The sequence below is a fragment of the Mus musculus genome, chromosome 1 (genome assembly GCF_000001635.26).
Source record: "Mus musculus strain C57BL/6J chromosome 1, GRCm38.p6 C57BL/6J".
NCBI lineage: Eukaryota > Metazoa > Chordata > Mammalia > Rodentia > Muridae > Mus > Mus musculus.
Window position 1 is genome coordinate 62,179,763 of NC_000067.6, and position 21,681 is coordinate 62,201,443.

Consider the following 21,681-nt stretch of genomic DNA (forward strand, 5'->3'; position numbering starts at 1 on the left):
CAGCCACACCAAGCTCCCACCACCACTAACTTCTGGGCATGATGAATTAGATTCTCACACTATGAGCCAAGATAAGCTGTTTCTCCTGAGAGGCTTTTTATTTTAAGGAAGGGGGGCGGGGCTATAAGAAATGAAGTGAGAGTCTGCCCAGTGGAGTTTCTGGCTTACTCTCTTAGACAAAGCAAGTCTCAGGACCAGAAAGGGGGCCAGGGATAGAAAAACAGATTCTCAGTATGGATGGTAATGGCCCCAAAGTCATATTTGAAAGAGATATTTCACTGATGGCTAATATGGTTATAGTCTACTATATCATGGCCCAGGATTCTTGACATAGGCAGACACCCTCTCACAATGTCAATCACCGCTGTCCCTAAAGACACATATATATCCCATTTCTCCAACCTTTGATATTTACTCTTTGAGACAATAGCACTCTGAACTGGGATGAAGTCATAAGAGTCCAATTGTATCCATTAATTATAAGCAAATAATACTAACATTGTTAAATAAAAGTGATATGACAATAAACAAGCAAAATGAACTTTCTTATCTATAAAAGGAGTTTGAAGTATATGGTCTCCTGAGATCCTTCCTCCTTCTGAACACTACTCTTTGAATTTCTATGCATGATATCTTGGCCTACACTCAGTTCAGACAGGACCTGAATTATGAATGATCTGTAGATATGAATGGGCAGCAGGAATCCTCCGCCGCCTGTGTTTTTCTTTCACACTTCAGCATGCCGAGGGAGCATTTGACCCACAGACTGCTAGCTCCTAAGTAAGTGGAGAGCTAGCAAATTGCCAGCAGTTATCTTTCTCATGGCTATGTCTTTGACCTTCTGCCATGACAGCACTAGTTGCCATAGTAATAGGTGCAGAGGGAGCCCCTCCTTTGGTCCTCCCCTGATGTCACAGCCTCCATGGCCACCATAAAGAGCTTCATTTCCACAGCCAGTGTGCAAACACAGGTGGTCCTTTTTTTTGTTTTGTTTTCCTTCTTTTCTGAGCAAGAATGTTGGTGAATTTCCCTAGATATTATTCAGGACAATTCCTTTATTAGAATGTAAATTATTTCATATTGTCAGGTATATTTAAAGTACAATAGAGTCCTGTAGTCCATATAAAATTTACTATTACTTCTTTTGAAGAAAAAGGATTCTTCAAGTTGCAAGAAAACTAAGTTTTCAGTGTGGTTTCTAATGAAAAATCACCACGCCATGTCCACAGCCACCAATTGTTTAAAGCTTGTTGCCTTCTCACATAAAGAAAATGCCTAGATTATAAATATTCTTCATTAAGGTTTAAGTCATCTTTAATACTCAAAAGCTGTTTTCTGGATTGTTCTATTAGAACATTGTGTGTGTTCAGCTCTTGTGACCTGTTGAGGATATGGCAGATATTTTCGGTGTAATCATAAATACAGGACCCCTCAGCTCCTCTTCATACTAGACAAGCTGTAAATAAATTATATAAATAAATATTAATGCAATTATTAACTGGATAATTTTATGTGCTGTGTAGGCATGCAAAGAAATTAAACAAAGATGAAGGCTGTTGATTTGTGGGTGCAGGCTTGCTCTACATAACCGTGACTTACTCGCTATGTCACGGAGAATGCAAGGACTCTAGATCGAGCCTTGTCTCCAGCTGCATAACAGAGTGTGATTGTAAATAAATAAGTAATTTTTCACACTGGCAAAGTTAATAACATGTCACTATTATTTGTGCACTCCTGCAACAGACACCAAGTACTGTTTATCCTGGTTGAGAGGAAAATAAAGACAAAAAGCCACCTCTCCCTAGTGGCTAGGCTGAAGCTCAAATGCCAGCCTTCACTCCCACCACGAAAGAGTCTTCTCTTTAACCTGTGGAGTTCCTTGAAGAAAAGAATCACTCTCACATGTAAATGACTCTTTTCCTTCTTAAACCTTTGAAATATAACCCAAAGATTGTGTTGCTTCTTCTCTCAGCTCTCAATGGCTCTCAGGGGAGTTGGCCTCTCTTATCTGGAACTCCCAGCCAGGCAGGGGGCAGCCAGCACATGGAGAGGCCAGGGCAGAGAGTTGGTCAAGGTCATTGGGCAGGTAGTGAAAGGCCCCTCGCTGTGTTAAACAAATGCAGCTTCCTTCCTGGCTTCCGGGTGGAATGAGTTTGTTTTTCACTTCACTGCTGGGCTGAGAACAATCGGGATGCATAAGGCCATTCTCCTCCAGAGGAGATGTGCATTCGATTATCATAAATCCGGGAATCAGAAGTGCTGTGGTCAATGAGAACAGGCGTTCTTGGGTGAAATAAGAGGTTTAATTGAAAGTGCTGTCCCAGGGGAGACAGATGATTGAGCGCAGTATTGAATAAATGTTAATTACCACTGTTCAAAGAATGAAGAAAATAAAAGGAAGATCATTTATTTTAAGTTTTCCTTTCTGTTTCTTTTCAGGAGAATGGGGGAGATTATTCTAGTATGTGAGTTTTGCTCATGTGCAGTGTTGAAGCACAGGAGGGCTTCCTTAGGAAGTTAAGGCCTGAATATGTATGCAGTTGTGTAATATTAAATGACAGCTTAGATATGTGTATGTGTATCATATGCACCTATATTTATATATGTAAATATGGAATGTCTCACAGTACAGCAAATTACTAAATAATGTATAAATTACTCTTTGGATATACCTCTCAGATTTATTTTATTCCATATTTTTAGTGTGTAAGTTTTTTCTCCTCCCACTTATAAGAAAAAAACTGAGGAGGCACGTAAACATCCATTACTTTCAGTACTCAGTACTTTATATGCACTACTATGAGATTGGAGTCTTTCCATGTCACTCATATTCATTTAGCAACTGCCCTCCTTTTGAGATTGCTAAAATTCTGGGACCCAGCACCTAGGACAAAGAGGCTGGGGATCAAGGGTAAACCTTAGCAAGAAAACAACCCATCAGGGTTCTCCCTTCCCTGTTTTATTTTAATCTGTAACATGTTTGAATAATGATTCAGGTCCTTCTTTCAAGCTCTATAACTATAAAAAGTGTTCTGGACTATCTGTACCTGTGACTAATGGTTTAAATGACAAGGCCCCGGGAGAGACTGAACATATAAAGAATGTTGATTTAGTTCTTACGTCCAAGCAGGTGCTCCAGTAGGTAAAAATAAATATGTCAAAGCAACTTTTTGTTTGTTTTTCAGTTTTATTTACAGGGAATGTTCACTGGCCGAATTCAAACTTTTAAAATCAACTAGCAAGGTGTTGATGTAGATATAGTTATGTTTAAGTATAAAAATTTTTTAAAATTACTTTTATGGGCTTAATTTAAGGAGGGTGGTTGCCAAATGATATCAATTGTCACAGTAGTGTAGATATGAATAGCAGATTTGTTTCATCCCATATCAAAACATAGGTGTGGCTGTGATCAATCAGATAAAGAAAAAGAAATGTGTCACTCTCTTGGAAACTTCTACAGACCGTTTCCTTGCATAGATCAGCCCTTTCTTGGCATCAAAGAGTAAGCAGTCATTATGCTAAGCATTATTATAGCAACAGGGAAGGGCAGTCACTCCATCTGCTGCAGACATCCCAAAAACATTACTAACATTTCAAGATACCAACTGGCCAAGAGGACAGTGTTAATAGAAATTCCTGTACAAATAGACTACCAGCCTCTCAAATGGTTTTAATTTCAGTGCTGGAAGTTAATTAACATACTTTTTAAAAGGTTTTTTTTTTTTTTTTTTAAACAAAATGTAGCTTGGTATATAGAAAAAGAAACCAAGGAGTATCTGTCAGCAACAGTATCTGTTATATTCCCTCTGCTTGTCCTCAGACATGTATTTGATAGATATTAGTGGGATAAACATAAGTGGTCCTTGTGACAGTTCCTATCCTCAAAGATTTGTATGAAGATTAGATGTGTGTGATTAGTGCTATACTCTAGTTACATATAAAGTACTCGAACAACTTAGGTGACCATTTAACCACAGAGAGACAGCAGTTGAGATGGGCTTTGGTGGGTCTCAGTGTAGTCAGTTCTCAAAATTCAGTGAGGGGAGCACATGTATTTTAGTTAGAGACAATCTCCTGTACAACACAAGAGAAGGTATTTGCAACATGTGAATGATTTCTATTCTAAAAGACATGCCAGAAAGTTCAGTTTAGAAATGTTAAAAGAGCTGTTTTTATAGATAAGATACAAGATATGGCTGTCACATTCTGTGCCCTTTGATACCATTATTTCTAAGGGGCAGTGTGGCAGAGAAATGTCAACAATATTGATGAAGTAATCCCACAACAAATATGTATTAGATGCATGCCCTCCCAGATACTAAATGAATTCAAATACAATCTCGGTCCTTAGCTCACAGTGACATGGCACAGTTAAAATGGGCAGCATGGCAATTCATTATAGGAGTAGGAAGAAGCTGCTGAGAACCTTAGGCATGAGACAAGGAAAGCTAAAATGGGATGGGGAGTAGGGGATTCATCTACTGATGATGGGGAGTTTGTCAAAGACCTAATCGAGATGTTGAGACACAAAGTACTTGGAAATAAATGTGAAAGACCTTTTATTCTATCACATTTTCAGAGCCAAGTTCTTTTTCATTGAAAATAATTTCTGTGGTAAACACAGACATACATGAACATGCATGTGAATTTTTCTCATGTATGATTTTGACATATCCTAAAACCTGCAGGTCTAGTGGATCAAGAAAGCACTTGACTAAAAACATACGCACATCATTAATTGTGCTGAGATGAGGCTTCCTTTGAAGCACATCTGAAGTTAAAAGAGAATACTCTGGATTACTTTTAGAAGCTGGACTCCTTGGGCTTGAGCTCAGTTGAGATCATTCTCATGTAGTCTGTGAGCAATCTACGTGCCTGCATTGGAAAATGCGGTTACGTTAGTTCATGAAGGAAAGGAGTCCTGCCCAACCTTCATTTAGCAAAATATTGATTGGAACTGTTCTGAACTTTTAAAATGTTCACATTTACATGCTGATTTTACCAGAATTAAAGCAATAAAATTTTATTTCCTCACCCTTGTCTTGCTTTCATGGACATATTATAGCAAGGAAGAAGAGACTTTAGAAGTTAAGTACCCAGGGAAAGCAAGAACAAGTGGAAAGCGGTGCCAGTAGTTTAAGCCGTCTAAATAGAGCTGCCTCCCTCTGACCAGTTCTACCTTCAGGAACACAGAGTTCATGAAGGAGAGCACTCCGATTTCTTCATTGTGAGATAAAATCACGGGCCCACAAGCCAATTCTGTTGAGACAACAGAAAGTGTGACTCTGTCAGTGAGGGCATGATCCAGGAAGAGAAAAATAAACACTGTGTGTTTTATCATTGGCCCTTGGTAAGAGCTATGCATCAAAACATTTGCATCCAGTTGGTGAGTGGAATTCAAGTATTCACATCCATATAGTAACATTACACTGCTACACCCTTGTTGAGATCTCAGTATCATTAGAGAGGCTGTTTCCCTACAGTTGTCTGTGAACTTAGCCATGTCAATGTATTTGGCCGTTTGATGTGAGCAGATGTTATGTGACCAAATACTTGAAAAGCATGTTGACTTTTGCTATCTGTCTTGAATCATGTGATAAACAAGACTCAGGTATCCAGTGGTCTGAGGAATGTGAGGACGTGAGTGATTGGGACATGGGGAGCATCTGCATTCCTCATTAGTAGCTGGGAGGCAAGCATATAGTGAGTGCACTGAGCCCAGCCTGAGCTGATTAAACTCCAGCCAACCTGTAGAAACACAAACTGTGAGTATGCAGTTTACTGTGTGTAACAACCCACTTTAGGGATAATTTGGTCGCCTGCTATGTTTTGGAGCAATGGCTGACTTGCAGATTCACTTACTTTCCTTCCTGAATCAACTCTGGGTAGATTCCCTTCTACCTTCAATTTGTCTGTCACACAAGGAACAATAGGAAGAGGTATTCACATTTTAATTTGGATGAATTCTCATCCTCTATAGGACCTAAATGGCTTCTTATTTTATAGTCACTTTTGTCTAACAATTAATTTAAACAGAGTAATTGATTTAATTATTAAGATAAAAAGAAAATTATATGCCTATCTGCAAGTGGCATATTACATATACTAAGAACATTTTCATTACAATAGTAAACATCACTATGAATTTTAAATGGTTGTTACCCACTGAGATTCCTCCATCCCGGTTTGGAATTTAGAATTATTTATCATTAGTAGCAGACTAACAGGATTGGTTTCCTGCTGGAGTCACATTAGATGCAGCTCAGACAGCAGGAAAAAACCACACACACACACACAGGATAAAAATTGTTTTGTTTATATCATTTATTTTATCTCACAACCATTAACAAATTAGCAAAAACTCCATTTCCCTACTCCTCAAATATTCCCTTCTTTCTTAATTTTTGAATAATTTTGATTTACTTTACAAACTGCCCCTTTGTAGGCCACACTAACACTCTTACTTCATTGTGTTAGAATTAATGTGCATTGTTTGCTGACCTAAAAATGAGTATTTACTGTTTCAGTTGTAGAAAATAAAGGAAAGTAAGATGTAGTTCTTCCTTGAAAATTCTTGAGTTGAGGAAAAAGACTGTCGTATCTTTTTTTAGAGCCATTATACCCTAAATAATGGTTCATGTGCTTGGAATGCGGATTGCTCTATAGACCGCCCTTGTACTTAGACTCTAATGGGGAAAGATGCCATTCAGTAGCCATTATACCTCTTAAGAGTTCAATGAAAGTAACCTGTAATTTGTTGTCTTTAACTATTATGGAAGCTTCCCTATCCAAACTGCAGGAGGGGGAGTGAGATAGAGGAAGGAAGAGGAGGAGGTGGGAAGGGAAGGAGGGTTGGGGATAGAGGGAAATGTAGTTATAGGAAACTAAACCTAACTCCCTTTTCCCTTCAGGAATAACTCCTAAACACTAAGAGCTTCAAGCTCTGTGTCTTTTCTGTGTGGCATGTTTACTTCTGTGGCACTTTGTGCTTGACGGTCATGCTCATTGTGAACTGGCTTTGTTTTAGTTAGGGTTTTACTGCTGTGAACAGACACCATGACCAAGACAACTCTTATAAAGACAACATTTAATTGGGGCTGGCTTACAGGTTCAGAAGTTCAGTCCATTATCATCAAGGCAAGAACATGGCAGCATCTAGGCAGACATGATGCAGGAGAAGTTGAGAGTTCTATATCTTCATCTGAAGGTCTCTAGCAGAATACTGGTTTCCAGGCAGCTAGGATAAGGTCTTAAAGCCCACACCCACAGTGGCACACCACTCCAACAGGGCCACACCATCTAATAGTGCCACTTCCTGGGCTGAGCATATACAAACCATCTCAGGCTTTGTTCACAAATGGTGATAAAGCAATAAGGGCAGTGAAAGGATTAACCATGGTACTCTATGCTCTCTGAAGCCTAGTTGGTAACCTGTAAGAATTTTGCTCTGGAACTTTCTTATTCTCTGACACAGCTGCTGTACCTAGCATTCCCGAATACAGAATTTCCTGAATGTATGATAAGAAACATTTATTTTAAACATCCTCCATGTGATGTTAGGCTCCATGATGGAGTAGGGAAAGGCTTGTCCTTTGACTGAAAGAGTTTGATGGGAAAGGAGAAATCTGCCCAGAATTAGAAGGGAATGTTCTATAATTTTTCCCAAATTGTGTTGTGTACAATCAGATATTTATTTGTGCTTCTTATATCTGCAGGTTAGCTGGGTTTTGATTAGTCTAGTCTGGGCTCAGCTATGCTTCCTTTCAAGCTATGAGTACATACCAGTGTTCTGTATATCTCCCATGATCCTCAGACCACAGGTTGCCTAAAGCATGTGTATCCCATAATGAAAGCTGCAGTCTAGCAGTGGTGGTGCACACCTTTAATCCTAGCGCTCTGGAGGCAGAGGCAGGCAGATCTCTCTGAGTTCCAGGCCAGCTCATTCTACAGAGTGAGTTCAAGAATAGCCAGAGCTACACAGAAAAACCCTGTCTTGAAACAAACAAACAAACAAACAAACAAACAAACAAACAAATAAACAATCATAGTGAAAGATGAATTCCCTCCCACTCAAAGACTCTACATATATACTGATTAACAGGCTCTCATAAGTCTCATGATATTTTTTTCCAGAATAATCTTTATCAGAGAAATTCCCAAGGTTCTCCCACATTCACTGACAGAACTGGAGGAAGTTTTAGAGGGAGTCTGGTTGGTTGGTTGAGGTAGTTAGTTAGTTAAAACAGCCTTAAGTGAGCACAACCTGAAATCAGAGAGACCTCCTCTAGAAAGCTGAGAATCTTGCAGACTTAGATATCCAGGGGACGTTCCCTGTCAGTCAGTGCCACTTCCCAAGCAGTAGGCAGAGTGGTGAGTAGAGAGGGGCAGGCACTATGCCTAGTGTGCTCAGTCCTGTCTGATGTTATTTGTTTCATGGTCACCTCAGCCTTGATACTCAACTGTCTTTTCGAGATGGTTAACCTGCAACACTAAGGAATTCTGATCCAAACATGTTGGAAATAGGTCACCTAAGAGCCCAGTGTCTAAATGGGCTTCTGCGCCTAGGATTAAAATTCCTTTTGTTGGTCACTGAATTGTTATGTTGTACATTTGTTCTTCCAACTCACATTCATAAAAATGCATGTATTCTTGGGTCAGCAAGGTGGGTCAGCTGTAAAGGCACTTGTGCCAGCCTGGGCACTTGAGTTTGATCCCCAGACCCACTAAGAGAGAACCAGTTCCAAAAAAATTGTCTTCTGACTTTCACATTTACATATACACCACTCCCCCTACCACACACAAGTATATCTCTTCCACACAAAAAAATACATTAAAAAAATTTAAGTATGTACGTCAACCAGTGAATTATTGCTTCTTAAATGTTTATGGCATTTTTAATATAAAGTTTTTCTAATCTACTGGGGTGTCTATTTGTTTGCTTGCTTGTTTGTTTTGAGACACAGTCTCATTATATAGCTTTGAATTCCCGGAAATGTTCTATCTAGGCAGGTCTAGCCTAGAAGTCACAGAGATTTGCCAGTCCTGTGTACTAGGATCAAGGGTGTCCACCCTCACACTGACTCTAATCTACTTTCATAACAGGAAAGAATAAATGCAAAACAGAAAAACCCACCATTTCTCAATACTAACAAAGGAAAGTACTAATTTAAAAAAATCAGATAGCTTATCTGAATTCTAATACACCAACAGATATACTTTCCCTGACATAAAATATTCCTTCATTTCATTTTTATTAGCCATTTTAATATAAATAAAACAAGTGCTACAAATATGCATGTTGATGGTATGCAATTGAGGTTCTAATGTCTTATACCGTTTTTCAGGTTTATTTGTTTTAAGGGGAGGAGATTGCTGTATTTGTTTTGTTTTTGTTTCTTTGAGACAGAATCTCATGCAGTCCAAGTTTGCCTGGAAGTCACTGTTGGCTTAAAATCCCTCCTCTGCCCAAGCACTGGGTTTACACGTGTAGAATTCCAGGTAGAAATGTTTGCCTGATTCGGTTTTCCTGGTGCTTTGTATGCTTTGACCCAGCATTACATTAAAGGTCATTTTATATGGCACAGGCAGTGAAGAAAGGCCATTTCCTGACATTTGTTTCTGGATATTAGTTTAACCTTCTACTTACCAAAATCTGATTTTTGTTTTTGTTTGTTTGGTTGGTTGATTGGTTGGTTTTTAGCACATTGTGTGGCCAGCAACTCTCGCTTTTGCTAGTTTCCTTATCCTGCCAGCTTTTAGTGGGAGGGGATGCATGTTAACAAGTAAGACAAAAATCTCAAATATAAATAATTTCTATAGTTTTCTTCATCTATGTCAGTGGTAAAAAAATTAACTAATATGAATATCTAGGAACTTTGGGAAATCAAAATAAAGACATAAATTTAAAATAGACACTGGTAAGCTACCTTTAATCATCATTTGTTTTTCCTTTCATTCAGTCTATAGCAGCACTGCCTACATTTTGCTCTCTGAGCCTTTCTCCTACTTATGCTGACGTTGGCTTGTCTTCTTTGGTTTTTAATGATCAAAAACATGGTATTAAATTTGTAGTTAATTCTAGACAATTTAGCACATAGTTCAGAGCCATGAAAACATACACACAAGTAACATCACACAGAAAGAGTAGATTATATTAAGGAATGTTATTGCACATATGGATATAACAAAGGCAAGTACTAATTAAAATATCAGATACATACATATATGCAATTACAATTAGTTGGAAAAAAGAGGCAAGAATTTGAAGGAGAGCAGAGGAGGTTGTATAGGAGACAGGAGGATTTGGAGGAAAATGAAGGGAGAAACATTATAATACAATCTCAAAAAAAAAAAAAAAAAAAGGAAAAAAATAAGCCAACCAAACAACAGCAAATCCTCATTATCACCTCTGATTCTTCACTGAAATTTGTACATTATCCAGAGGGAGAAACCGTTTTAAAGTGGTTTGCATTTGCCCACGTGTAGATCAACAGGTGTTCCCACTTCTGTCCGTGCATTGGCAGGTGTTACAAAGAGAAAAGACAATTGCCGTTTATTAAAACGGCATCCTTAGGCCACAGCATGCCTGTCTTGTGCCCACTCAACTCACAGCCTTTCCATTTCTGTATTCTCTGAAAAGACAATCAAAACTAAGATGGCTCCCTGCTGCTGGGAAGAGTCTCTGCTCCCACTGCAGGAGGATACTCACATTCTGAATTTTATATAATCCAATTGACCAAACACCTTTTATGCTTAAAATAGTGACCTAAGGCTTTTTTTTCCCGGAGGATTAATAATAACAATTAAAACAAAGTCAGGAAACTAAGTGTCTTGCAGGTGTGCCAGCCCTTCGCTGTGGTGAAATTTTGTTTATTATTACAAAGGTTTGATCCCTTGAATTCCTTAGAATTTACTTAGGCAAAAGTTAACAATGCTTAAGCTTATTATAAAATATTCTGGCAGAAGTGCCAGGTACGGCTTTTTGCTTTATATATAAAAATAATGTTCATTCTTTCTTTAAACCCTTTGTCTGAGTTTTTGTAACTGACAAAATGATTGCATGTGAAACATAATTCTTGCATAAAGTAAGCTGCTTACAACACAGGCTAATTACACATCTGGGAGGCAAGGCAAAGACATCCAGAGCTTGCTCCTGCTGAGCCCTAAGCACAGCATTTAATGAAATGAGGGCCATAAAAGGTTCAGCATGGATGCTTTCAGGTCTGACCTGGGCTTCTGGGAAATTGAGCATTGGCCCTGTGGGCTGCTGCATTCCCCCAGGATTTGAAAGGCTGGGTTATTACCACTTGCATGCGTGAATCAAGCACTACTTTGCAATATAGGACATTTGTGAGTCTGGAGATGGCCCCATTTGGAATACTCTTAAACTAATAACAGGGATGCCTCCCTGCCCATCTATCTTCCTGCTGCTCTTTTTTCCTCTCACACCAAGCAATTACTTTTGCTGTTTGTTTTATAGAGGGGGTTAGTGTGTACAGGAAGGTCTATGCAGACACTTCTGGTTCCTAGCTGCTGTTCTTAAACACACCCCTCCTCTTCACATAGCAAAGATAAACAGAAAGAGGCCTCCGTATTGCTCAATAAAGTTTTGACCGATTGTGTGTTTTGTAAACTGGGCATTTTGCATTCTGTGGTGTTTAATACATAGTAAATGCTTGAGAGAAGATTATTGAATGGCTGTAGTTAGCAAGGAGAAGCTCTTGTCATGCATGCCAGAGTAGCCCTGGCTCTTCTCTGAATTCCAAATGCAACAAGTTATTTAGTATGTGGTGTGATGTGTGATGTGTGTATCTTTGTGTCTCTGTGTATGTGTATCTGTGTATATCTGCTCTTTTGTTTCCATTCTATATATACTCTGATCTTTTACACATATCATTTTTATGATATGGTATATATAAATAATATTACAGAAATAAAAAATAGAGAAGTATCTTCATTCCAGGAATTACATATTTACCATTTTATATAGTCATCCAGTATGGTATGTAGATTTCTCTATAGACATGAAGTGCTATAAGAGCTTGAAGATAACTTGTGAAAAGGCTAGGATTCTAACTGGGTGGGATGAAGCATTAAAATACCTCTTAAACGTGTTTAAAACTTTATTTGCCATTTGCTTTTTTTTCTTTCTTTAATAAAAACTATTACCATATATACATGGTTGAAGTGATTTCCAAATGAAAACTATTATATATTATTAGGTTATGGATTTAATCTAGTAAATTGTCATCAGTTAAAAAAATTCACGATTTAATAGAATAGCATAGAAAACACCAAAATGGATATAAGTTGTAAGTATTGTCTCATAAAACTTTCTGTAGTTGTGCTTGTGTTTCTCTCTCTCTCTCTCTTGCTCGCTTGCTCGCTTGCTCGCTCTGTGTGTGTGTCTGCATATTTGCATGTAGATGGATGGACCAATGGATTAATGTGTGCAGATAGGTGAATAGATAATAAAGCTTTGGGTACTGGATCACAGTGCTTCCAATCTTTTGGAAACGTACCATGACTAATGGTCACTTATGATGGTCACTGGCAGTCTGTCTTAGTCAGCGTTTCTATTCCTGCACAAAACATCATGACCAAGAAGCAAGTTTGGGAGGAAAGGGTTTATTCAGCTTACACTTCCTATGTTGCTATTCATCACCAAAGGAAGTCAGGACAGGAACTTGCAGGAGTGGATGCAGAAGCCCTGGAGGAATGCTGCTTACTGGCTTGCTTCCTCTGCCTTGCTCAGCTTGCTTTCTTATAGAACCCAGGACAACTAGCCCAGGGATGGCACCACCCACAATTGGCTGGGCCCTCCCACCTTGATCACCAATTGAGAAAATGCCTTACAGTTGGATCTCATGGAGGCATTTCTTCAAGGGAGGCTCCTTTCTCTGTGATAACTCCAAATTGTGTCAAGTTGACACAGAAAACCAGCCAGTACACAGTCTGAGACAACTGTTTTAAAACTGTGAACCCAGGGCTGCAGAGATGGCTCAAAGGTTAAGAGTATTGACTGTTCTTCTAGAGGTCCCTCATTTGATTCCCAGCACCCAAGTAGTGGCTCACAACCATCTGTAATAGGCTTTGATGCCCTCTTCTGCTGTGTCCGAAGACAGCGAAAGTGTACTCATATACAATAAAATAAATAAATCTTTAAAAATGTAAATACATACACACAAAATGTACATAATAGAGAGAATTAAATAATGGGTACAATAGACCTAGGAATATGTACTATATATAGTTTTCAATAGGGTAGATATGTGTGTGTGTGTGTATGCATGCCATTAAAGTTTTCTTTTATACTTCCATAGTTAGAACTATAATGATATAGTAAATGGTTGTGTAGCATCATGCATTTTTTTAAAAACATATTTCTTTTGTAGTAATTCAGTAATACTGTAAAACATAGAATGAAAAGAAAATAGCAGCATTGTAATAGTAGTAAACAATCTACTCTAGTGATAGTAGATAATGCAATTTTTTTATTTCCAGTAAGATAAATTGGGACAGGCTACTAAGCAGACAGCAGATGGGATGATGTCTCTCTCTCTCTCTCTCTCTCTCTCTATATATATATATATATATATATAGCATGTCTGTGACTCAACTGAAGCATGCTGGGCACAAAATTTACCTTCATGTTTTGTCAATATAATTATATAAATAGCTTAATAAATAAAAAGTACAAAGTAGCAAATGTGTTAGTGTAATTATATAACTAGCTTCAAAGACTGCACTTGATAGTCACATACTTTGGTCTTAGATTCTTGTATAAGTATAATAAATCATTTAGGAGTTGTACCAATCAATGTATCATTGCCTATCACCACTCCTACTCTATTCATCTCACAAACATTGACTACCTGTCTCTGGAAATTAGCGACCATCTAGCCATAAACATAGCTGAGAACATGACTGTACTAGTCCGTTTTAACCTAATGGTGGTTGTGAGCCTGCGGACAGAAAGCTTGCCCAGTTTGTAGGGTGTTTGTTGTCTTGAGATTTGGGAACATATTAATAATAACAATGCAGCCAACTTCTGTTATGCTTTCTAGACCCAGGCATTTTTCAGTGTGGCTACATTTGGTAATATTAATTCAAGGCCAGTGATTTCTCAACTAGATAGAATTTTACCCTTGATGACATATGACAATGCCTAAGGCATTTCTTGTCACAGCTGGTGCAGGAACAACACTACTGAGGCTACAGGGCTGTGGTTAGCCACACTCCATAGGACAGTCCATATCCATAGCACAAAGCTCTGCTGTGCCGAGCTTGAGGAGGTCCAAGCTGGGGACTCTGTATGACTGGCACCTAGTAGGTGCTGGGATGTTGAGTTTAGGGATACATAGTGGGGGCATTTTAAATATCCATCCCAGTCTAGCCCTGGGAACATTGTGTCCAAAGGATTGACATCTACTGACAAGCTATAAGAAATAATGAGGAGGCAAATTAAAAGTGTGTTTCACAAGTATCCCGTGCCATGCCTGTGTTTTTGGTATGGAGTTGCAGGTATCTGTAGGAGGAAAAGGCAGGGGTCCTCCTGACACAAGTTGAAGGAACTCCTGCAAAAAGGCAGCAAACCAGGGATCATCTGTAGTCTGGATGTGACACTGACCTCAGGTTGGTCTCATCCTTTCATTAAAGATACTGGCGAGTACTTTATTCACCTCTCCATCTGCTGCAGGATGTTGCCGGACAAGGTTTGAGTTTAATTTTCTGAGTTGCTGTTCGAACCAGTATTATTGGTAGGAGACTTTCATTATATTGATTTTTTTTTCCTTTGTACATTAGGTAAAGGAACATTTATTTCTAAGAGAGGAAATGGCTGTGTTAACTACTGTAATGGCTTCCTTTACCATTGGGAATTTGCCATTATTAGAAGCCCCTAATTATGACTTGAGTCTGTTATAGTGTAACAAAGATGGGAAGCATATCTGTAGTTGGCACAGACTATAAATTGTGTATCATTTTACTTTCATTATAGGAATTAAACTTGAGATGTCCTGTGACTACGTCATGTCATGGTGGGTCACAAATCTGGAACACAAGGATGTATAGGGGCATGGTAGTTAAGAATTGGGCTGCCAGGCAAGCAACTCACACTTGTAATCCAAATTTCTAACCCCTGCACTTGTGAGATGGATGCAGGAATATTGCCCTGCATTTGATGCTTGTGAGGGGTTTGGAATGAAAGCCCACTGTTTCAGAAAGAGAAAAGAGAAACAAAAAGATTTACAAAGAGACCAAATCAAACTCAGGAGCAGACAACAAAACAGTGATTAGCGGAGGATGAAAAGACTGGACAGGTGTTGGTAAAATGGTGCAAAGTTTCAGAGCTCATGAGAATGAACGAGGGATCATTGCACTACTTGGATGGTGACTGTAGCTCATATTGCTATATGGTATTACATTCTTAAAATTCAAAAGGAACAGGTTTTAAGAGTTGTTACTTCTGTGTTTCCGAAAAAAAATAGGTATGTGGGGCAATGTGTAATAAGTTCAATGTTTATGTGTGCATGTGTGTATTTATGTGGTATGTCTGTTTGTATACTTGAGTATTCTGACATTCTGGATTCATGCAGCCAAACCCAGCTTTACATGGATGCTTAGGATCTTAACACATGTCTTCTTGCTTGGACAGCAAACACTTTTTCCTCTGTACCATCTTCCCAGCCTTGTAGACATATTTTAATGTGTAATATACTCTATAAGTATAGACAACATTTGTCATTCAATAACCAATTTACATGCAGGGGATGGTGGCGCATGCTTTTAATCCCAGCACTTGGGAGGCAGAGGCAGGCGGATTTCTGAGTTCAAGGCCAGCCTGGTCTACAGAGTGAGTTCCAGGACAGCCAGGGCTCCATAGTGAGACCCTGCCTCAAAAAACAAAACAAAACAAAAACAAAAACAAAAACAAAATAACCAATTTACAACATAGTTCACATCATCTTTAATCATAGGTAATGGATAATTTTCAGTGCTTTCACTAAAATGACTATAGGATATTAGACAGCATAGACATGTAATAAACAGCTCAGGAAATTTCACTAAAAATAAATAACGGTCTGAGCCAGGAGCCATGCTGCTCGGGCACCCCAACGCTTCTGTGTTTACAAGTCTTGTAATCTGTTAGCACAGTACCTGGCTGCGATGCACCATGATCTGTACATTTCATCTGTAAAATGGCCCTGATAATAAAGAAACCTTTAGGGTCATAGTGAAGCTAAGTGCTTTAGCATGGGTTAAGTTCTTGGAGTTCGTCAACTGTATCACCATCAGCCTCTGGTTTGTTGTTTCCATTGTGTTTCTGGCTTCCCCCCCTGTCAGGGAGTTACCTTTGAAATGAAAAGGTAACCATGATTCTGCATGATCTCTATTTTGTTTCCACACTTAGATAAGAAATTGAACGCATTAGAGTAAAACAATAATAACTGTCAATCTTACTAATCAAATACACTTGTCAAATGCAAACTCCTTGATCATAAAATAGATGACTTGGATGTACACTCATATACACCATGCTATCCCAAGCTGTTGTGGTCTATATACTGACACTGTACACTTGCCATAGGAAGTCATGTATTCTAGGAGTGTATTTATCAGCTCCTTTCCCATTCTTAAACAAAGTATAACTGTATTTCTAAAGCAGTTAGGTTTTTCAAAAATAATTTTCTCTAAGTAGTACCCAAAGAACTTTCAAGTTTTACATCCTAAAATGTTCACAACTTATAGTGGAAACAATTTTCCTGTAATTTATAAATTTATAGTTTAATTCTTTATTTCTTTCTTCCTTCCTTCCTTCCTTCCTTCCTTCCTTTCTTCCTTTTTGGTTTTTTTTTTTTCCGTTTTTCAAGACAGGGTTTCTCTGTGTAGCCCTGGATGCCCTGGAACTCACTCTGTAGACCAGGCTGGCCTCGAACTCAGAAATCCACCTGCCTCTGCCTCTCAAGTGCTGGGATTAAAGGCATGCGCCAACACTGCCTGGCTGTATTTCTTTATTAGACTTAAATTAACTCAATCCCAGAGAGGCTCAAAATCATAAATGACTGTATAACGTTATGGATTCTAAGTTATGTATATTGGAGGACAAAGGTAAAGGCTAGGTGTTTATATTTACAGCTCTGGTATTTCAATGAGGGATTTGAATAGTACATAGGTATTGGTAAAGAATACCAGTTCTCTATCAATTAAGAGGAAAAGAAAAAACAACAACAAGAACAAAAGACCACAACAACAAAAGAAAAACAACCAGGGGAATATAAATTTGATTCCAGAAATAGAATTTGTTTATTAGCTAATACAATGAGTTAGCAAACAGGCACACACACACATGAGCACACACACATGAGCGCGCACACACACACACACATATGCATGCACAGAGAGAGAGAGAGAGAGAGAGAGAGCTACCTACTATATTTATTAAATTAGGCAACGCAGTTCCATTTCTTTGAACAACCTTTTGTCAGAATCATTCCAATAACCCTTATATACAAAAAAAAATTTAAAAAAGCAATTGAAAGAACCATTTTTTTACACGTTAAATGTAGGTTCTTGCCTTTTTTGTTAGGGGATTGGAAATGTCAGGTCAGTGGCTCTGGCTATGATCAGACCCCTTAATCCTGTTTTAATTATGGGTTCTTTGCTACTTCGGATTTTATACGAATTTGAGACTGACATCCAGACACTCATGATGATGTTTTAAATACTCAATTTTACAGAGGAGTCACCTCAAAGTGACCTTAAGATGAGAGTCTCTAGACATAATTACAGAGAGGAAGTAACTGCCAGCCTAGGCTGAGTGGCTGGTTTTCAGGAACATCTCATTTTCAAATTTTCCAGTTAAGCACTGTGGCCCCTTCACATTCCGGCAAGGTTGAAGAGGTGCGGGAGGGGCTCGTAGGCACTTGTCACGCGCTCAGCACGTGTTGGTTCTCACAACTGTGCAACTGAAGACCCTCTGTACCGAGGATGACTAGTCACATCCTTCTCCCAGGAGAGCCGGCCCAGAAGCCTGCCCTTTGCCACCATGCTCTGTCTGTTTGGAGATGAGTTTGCTAGTGGATTGGTGTCATTTGTCATGGAGGACATGAATATTTATTATGCATAATTACTTTTTATTGCAATCTAGGAGCTTATTTATCTTTAGGGGGCTCTGCTATACAAAGATATAAGCTTAAAGCGTGATTTTTGATAAGATGAAATTAAATTCAAATTCAATTAAATTTAATGGACTTAAATCCATTAAAAACGTTTCTCTAACTTTAAAATGAACTTTTATCTGTGCTCTGTCCCCTATTGATAATCTTCACCAATACTATGGTTTCCATGCTAAATGACATGTCTCAAATTATATAAGTATAGTATTTCTCAAAAACTTTCACAAATTTCTATATACTAAGACATCCCATGAGATGGACAAGTTGAGAATGAATAATGTCTAAGAATATTCTGAAACCTGACATTTGTTGAGTTTAACATCATCCCTCTTTAATTATTTAAAATAGCCTACTGTGTTTTCAAGTGTCTACAGAATGTTTCAAGTTTTACAGTTTTAGACTCCTGAAGTGGTCTTTCTTCTTGACCGTTACCAAATTATATCCCGAGAGAGCACTTTGTCGTATGGTAGCTATGATGGCTGTGTGTTACAGAGGGTAGGGAGTGGGTAGCCGCTCTGGCAGGAATATAACTCTTGGAGATCCAGACACCTCTTCTTGGCAATTGCATCTGCTCTAGGTCATCTGAGAAGGTGAACTGATAATCAGCTCTCCTCTCCTCCCTTCACTCTTCCCAACAGAAAGGAGAACCTGATTGTTATGCTCTCTCCCTGGAGTCAAGCGAGCAGCTCACCTTGGAGATCCCCCTGAATGATTCTGGCTCCGCTGGCCTGGGGGTTAGCCTGAAAGGGAATAAGTCTCGAGAAACTGGAACTGACTTGGGGATTTTTATCAAATCCATCATCCATGGAGGTGCTGCTTTCAAGGTAAGGGTGTGATGTTTGCCTGAGTGCTGGTACTTGAGCATGGAGCTATGGTGCTTGGAGGCCCAGACAGTGGCAATCTCTAAAGGATGGGAACCATTGATGCTTTCCTGCTACAGCCTGGAAGTGTGTATGTGGACTGAAGTGATCTAGGCCCCTCTTTCTTATGCTTGTACTTCCTAAGATCTGAAAAGATATCATTAAGACTATTCTTTTAATTATTCCATTAACAGTCCTCTGAATTTATAACGTAGCAGAGTAGTACCTAGAACTATATAAATGAGAAAACAAAACTGGAAATGAATTGGCATGAAGGCAGCAAATGGGAAAATTGTGCTTGCAAAAAATGCAAGCTTAGTGGGTTCTAAGAAGGACTGTAAAACAAAGTCCATTCAGCATTCTCCACACTTGAAGGTAACCACAGCGCCCAGAAGGTGGTCCACTTTAAGCACCCGAGGAAGCTTATAAAAAACCAGAAAGGAGAGAAGAATTTGCCCTACTCTTTCATGTTGGGGTGGCCTGTGAGACCAAAGCCGATAGCATGGTCTAATAGTTCACTGGATTGCCTTTGTTCAAATCCAGTGCTACCACTGCTTGGTGTTCATGTGAAGCTGTGGGCATGGATATTGGCTAGCTATCTCTCATTTTCTCATCTGCAGAACCTAGTTCATAAGGCCTTGGGGATTAAGGAATTAATGCACACCACAGGCTGATAAAAGGAAAGTGATTGTAAAAAAGGACAGCATGTTTGTGTCCCTGATCACCATTGACTCATGCTATGTAATGATATGCCAGAGTTGGAGTCTCCTTATTCTCTTCCTGGATAGACATAGGCGAATTGCTCTTCAAAACCTGCCCCGATTCCTCACTTAGGAAGTCAGTAAAGTTTAGAGTACTTATGAGCTAGTGTTATGCTTTAAGATGAAATCCACATAGAGCAGCAGCTCTCAACTTTAGTTTGCAACCCCTTTGAGGGGTTGCATTTCAGATGTCCTGCATATCAGACATTACATTAAAATTCATAACAGCAGCAAAATTATAGCCATGAAGTAGCAACAAAATACTTTTCTGGTTGGGGTCACCACAGCACGAGGAACTGTGTTAAAGGGCTGTAGCATTAGGAAGGTTGAGAACTACTGATGTAGAGTCTTTGGCTTGGTATCTAACAAAGCCTCTAATAAATGCTAACCATGGCAAATGATCTTCCTGTTAACTATATGTATCCCTTCATACCAAAGCTGAGAACACCTACTTAGACCTTTCGAGAATAGTCAGGTCTTAGAATTCTTACTCTAAGGAAGCGCTGTCTTTCAGTGCCCCTCACTTTCACTTTTTCTTCAATTTAAACACTAAGCTAATATCTTCTTCCTTGGAGCATGGGACTTGCACTATAGATAGGCAATTCTTTAATTTAGTCTCCAGTTCAGTTAGTTTGTGTCACATGATCAATAATCATAAAGGTTCAGTGATTAAATCAATAAGCTTTTATTTTGTTCATGGTGCAGTAGTAGGGCAGCTACTGGTGGTGGTAGAGGTTCTGGTGCAGGCTGGGTGTTTTCTGTCACATTGTAGGTCTACAGGTAGAATATGTTCTGCATATATGACCAAGCCTTTGGCATTAGGCTAACAGATATCAGAGGGCTAGTAGCCATGGGAGATGCCTTTACAGTGGTTGGACTCTGAAGGGACACAGTGACATGCCACACATACAAAACTTGTCAGAGTAGTCCTAAAACTAAATCCAAGGTCAAGGGAAAGAAAATATGGTCACCACAGTAAAACTGGCAGAAGTGTGGGTGTGGAGATCTGTAAAGCAATGAGGTCTATGAGTGAATCTAAAATACCCACTAATGGGTCTCAAAAGAAGACAACCAGGATGGGTATGAAAACTGAATGATAATGGCAGGAAGTATCAGCATCCATTATGCTTACAGCTTTACATGTGCTAGGCTCCATGAGAAGTATTTAAAATGGAATCTCTAATTTTATTCATTTTCACATTTTTATTGTGTCACTTTATCAAAGAGGGATTGTGCATGACAGTGACTTCAAGACTTCACTCTTATGAGATAGCCTAGACTTGCTGAATACAACATTGGACTCATAGCCTATGCTATATTGCTTTAGAGTGAAAACAATTTCAGACCATCTGATTGTAGTCATGTAATTGCAATCAGGGGCTACTCCCTGGTAGTTTTGCATTATGCTCACCCTTCTTAGCAAGCTGTCGAAGTGTCTGCTTTGTTTAAGGCCAGGTGCTATGCTTGCTGTTATTCTTCTCATTGCTAATGACAGCTCTTCTTGCAGAATTTATTCAGAATGAAACTGAAACTGAGATGGCTTCTTGGAAATTAAAAGCAGACATCTTTGCTTTTGCTTTTGTTTTTTTAAATGGGCAATAACTTCAGCTCCAGGAGATATTGGTGTGTCATTTAATATGTGAATCTGTTTGTGTAAGTGCACAGTTCCTTACCTAAGCAGTTTCTAATAGTCCTATTTCTTGCAGAGAGATTTCACTTTATATTTATGTAAATTTTCTTCCTGACATGGGTCTGCTGAGTCAGACCGTCACACCATTGAAAACTACTGGACAGCATATTTATAGCTGTTCTTAAACAGTAAGAGGCATCAATCATGTATTTCACTTTGTTGTGAATGGTTGGTACCCATTTGTCTTGTTTACC

At 38.9% G+C, this 21,681-nt stretch overlaps 1 protein-coding gene across 4 annotated transcripts in view; it reads left to right on the forward strand.

Annotated features, from left to right (window-relative positions):
• Window positions 1-21,681, forward strand: part of Pard3b (par-3 family cell polarity regulator beta) — a 1,003,618-nt gene that overhangs the window by 541,096 nt on the left and 440,841 nt on the right. For all 4 annotated transcript variants that reach the window (XM_011238602.3, XM_006496298.3, NM_001081050.2 and 1 more), the window contains one exon: window positions 18,815-19,000. In XM_011238602.3, the coding sequence (XP_011236904.1) occupies window positions 18,815-19,000 (186 nt within the window). The remainder of the gene's footprint in view (window positions 1-18,814; window positions 19,001-21,681) is intronic.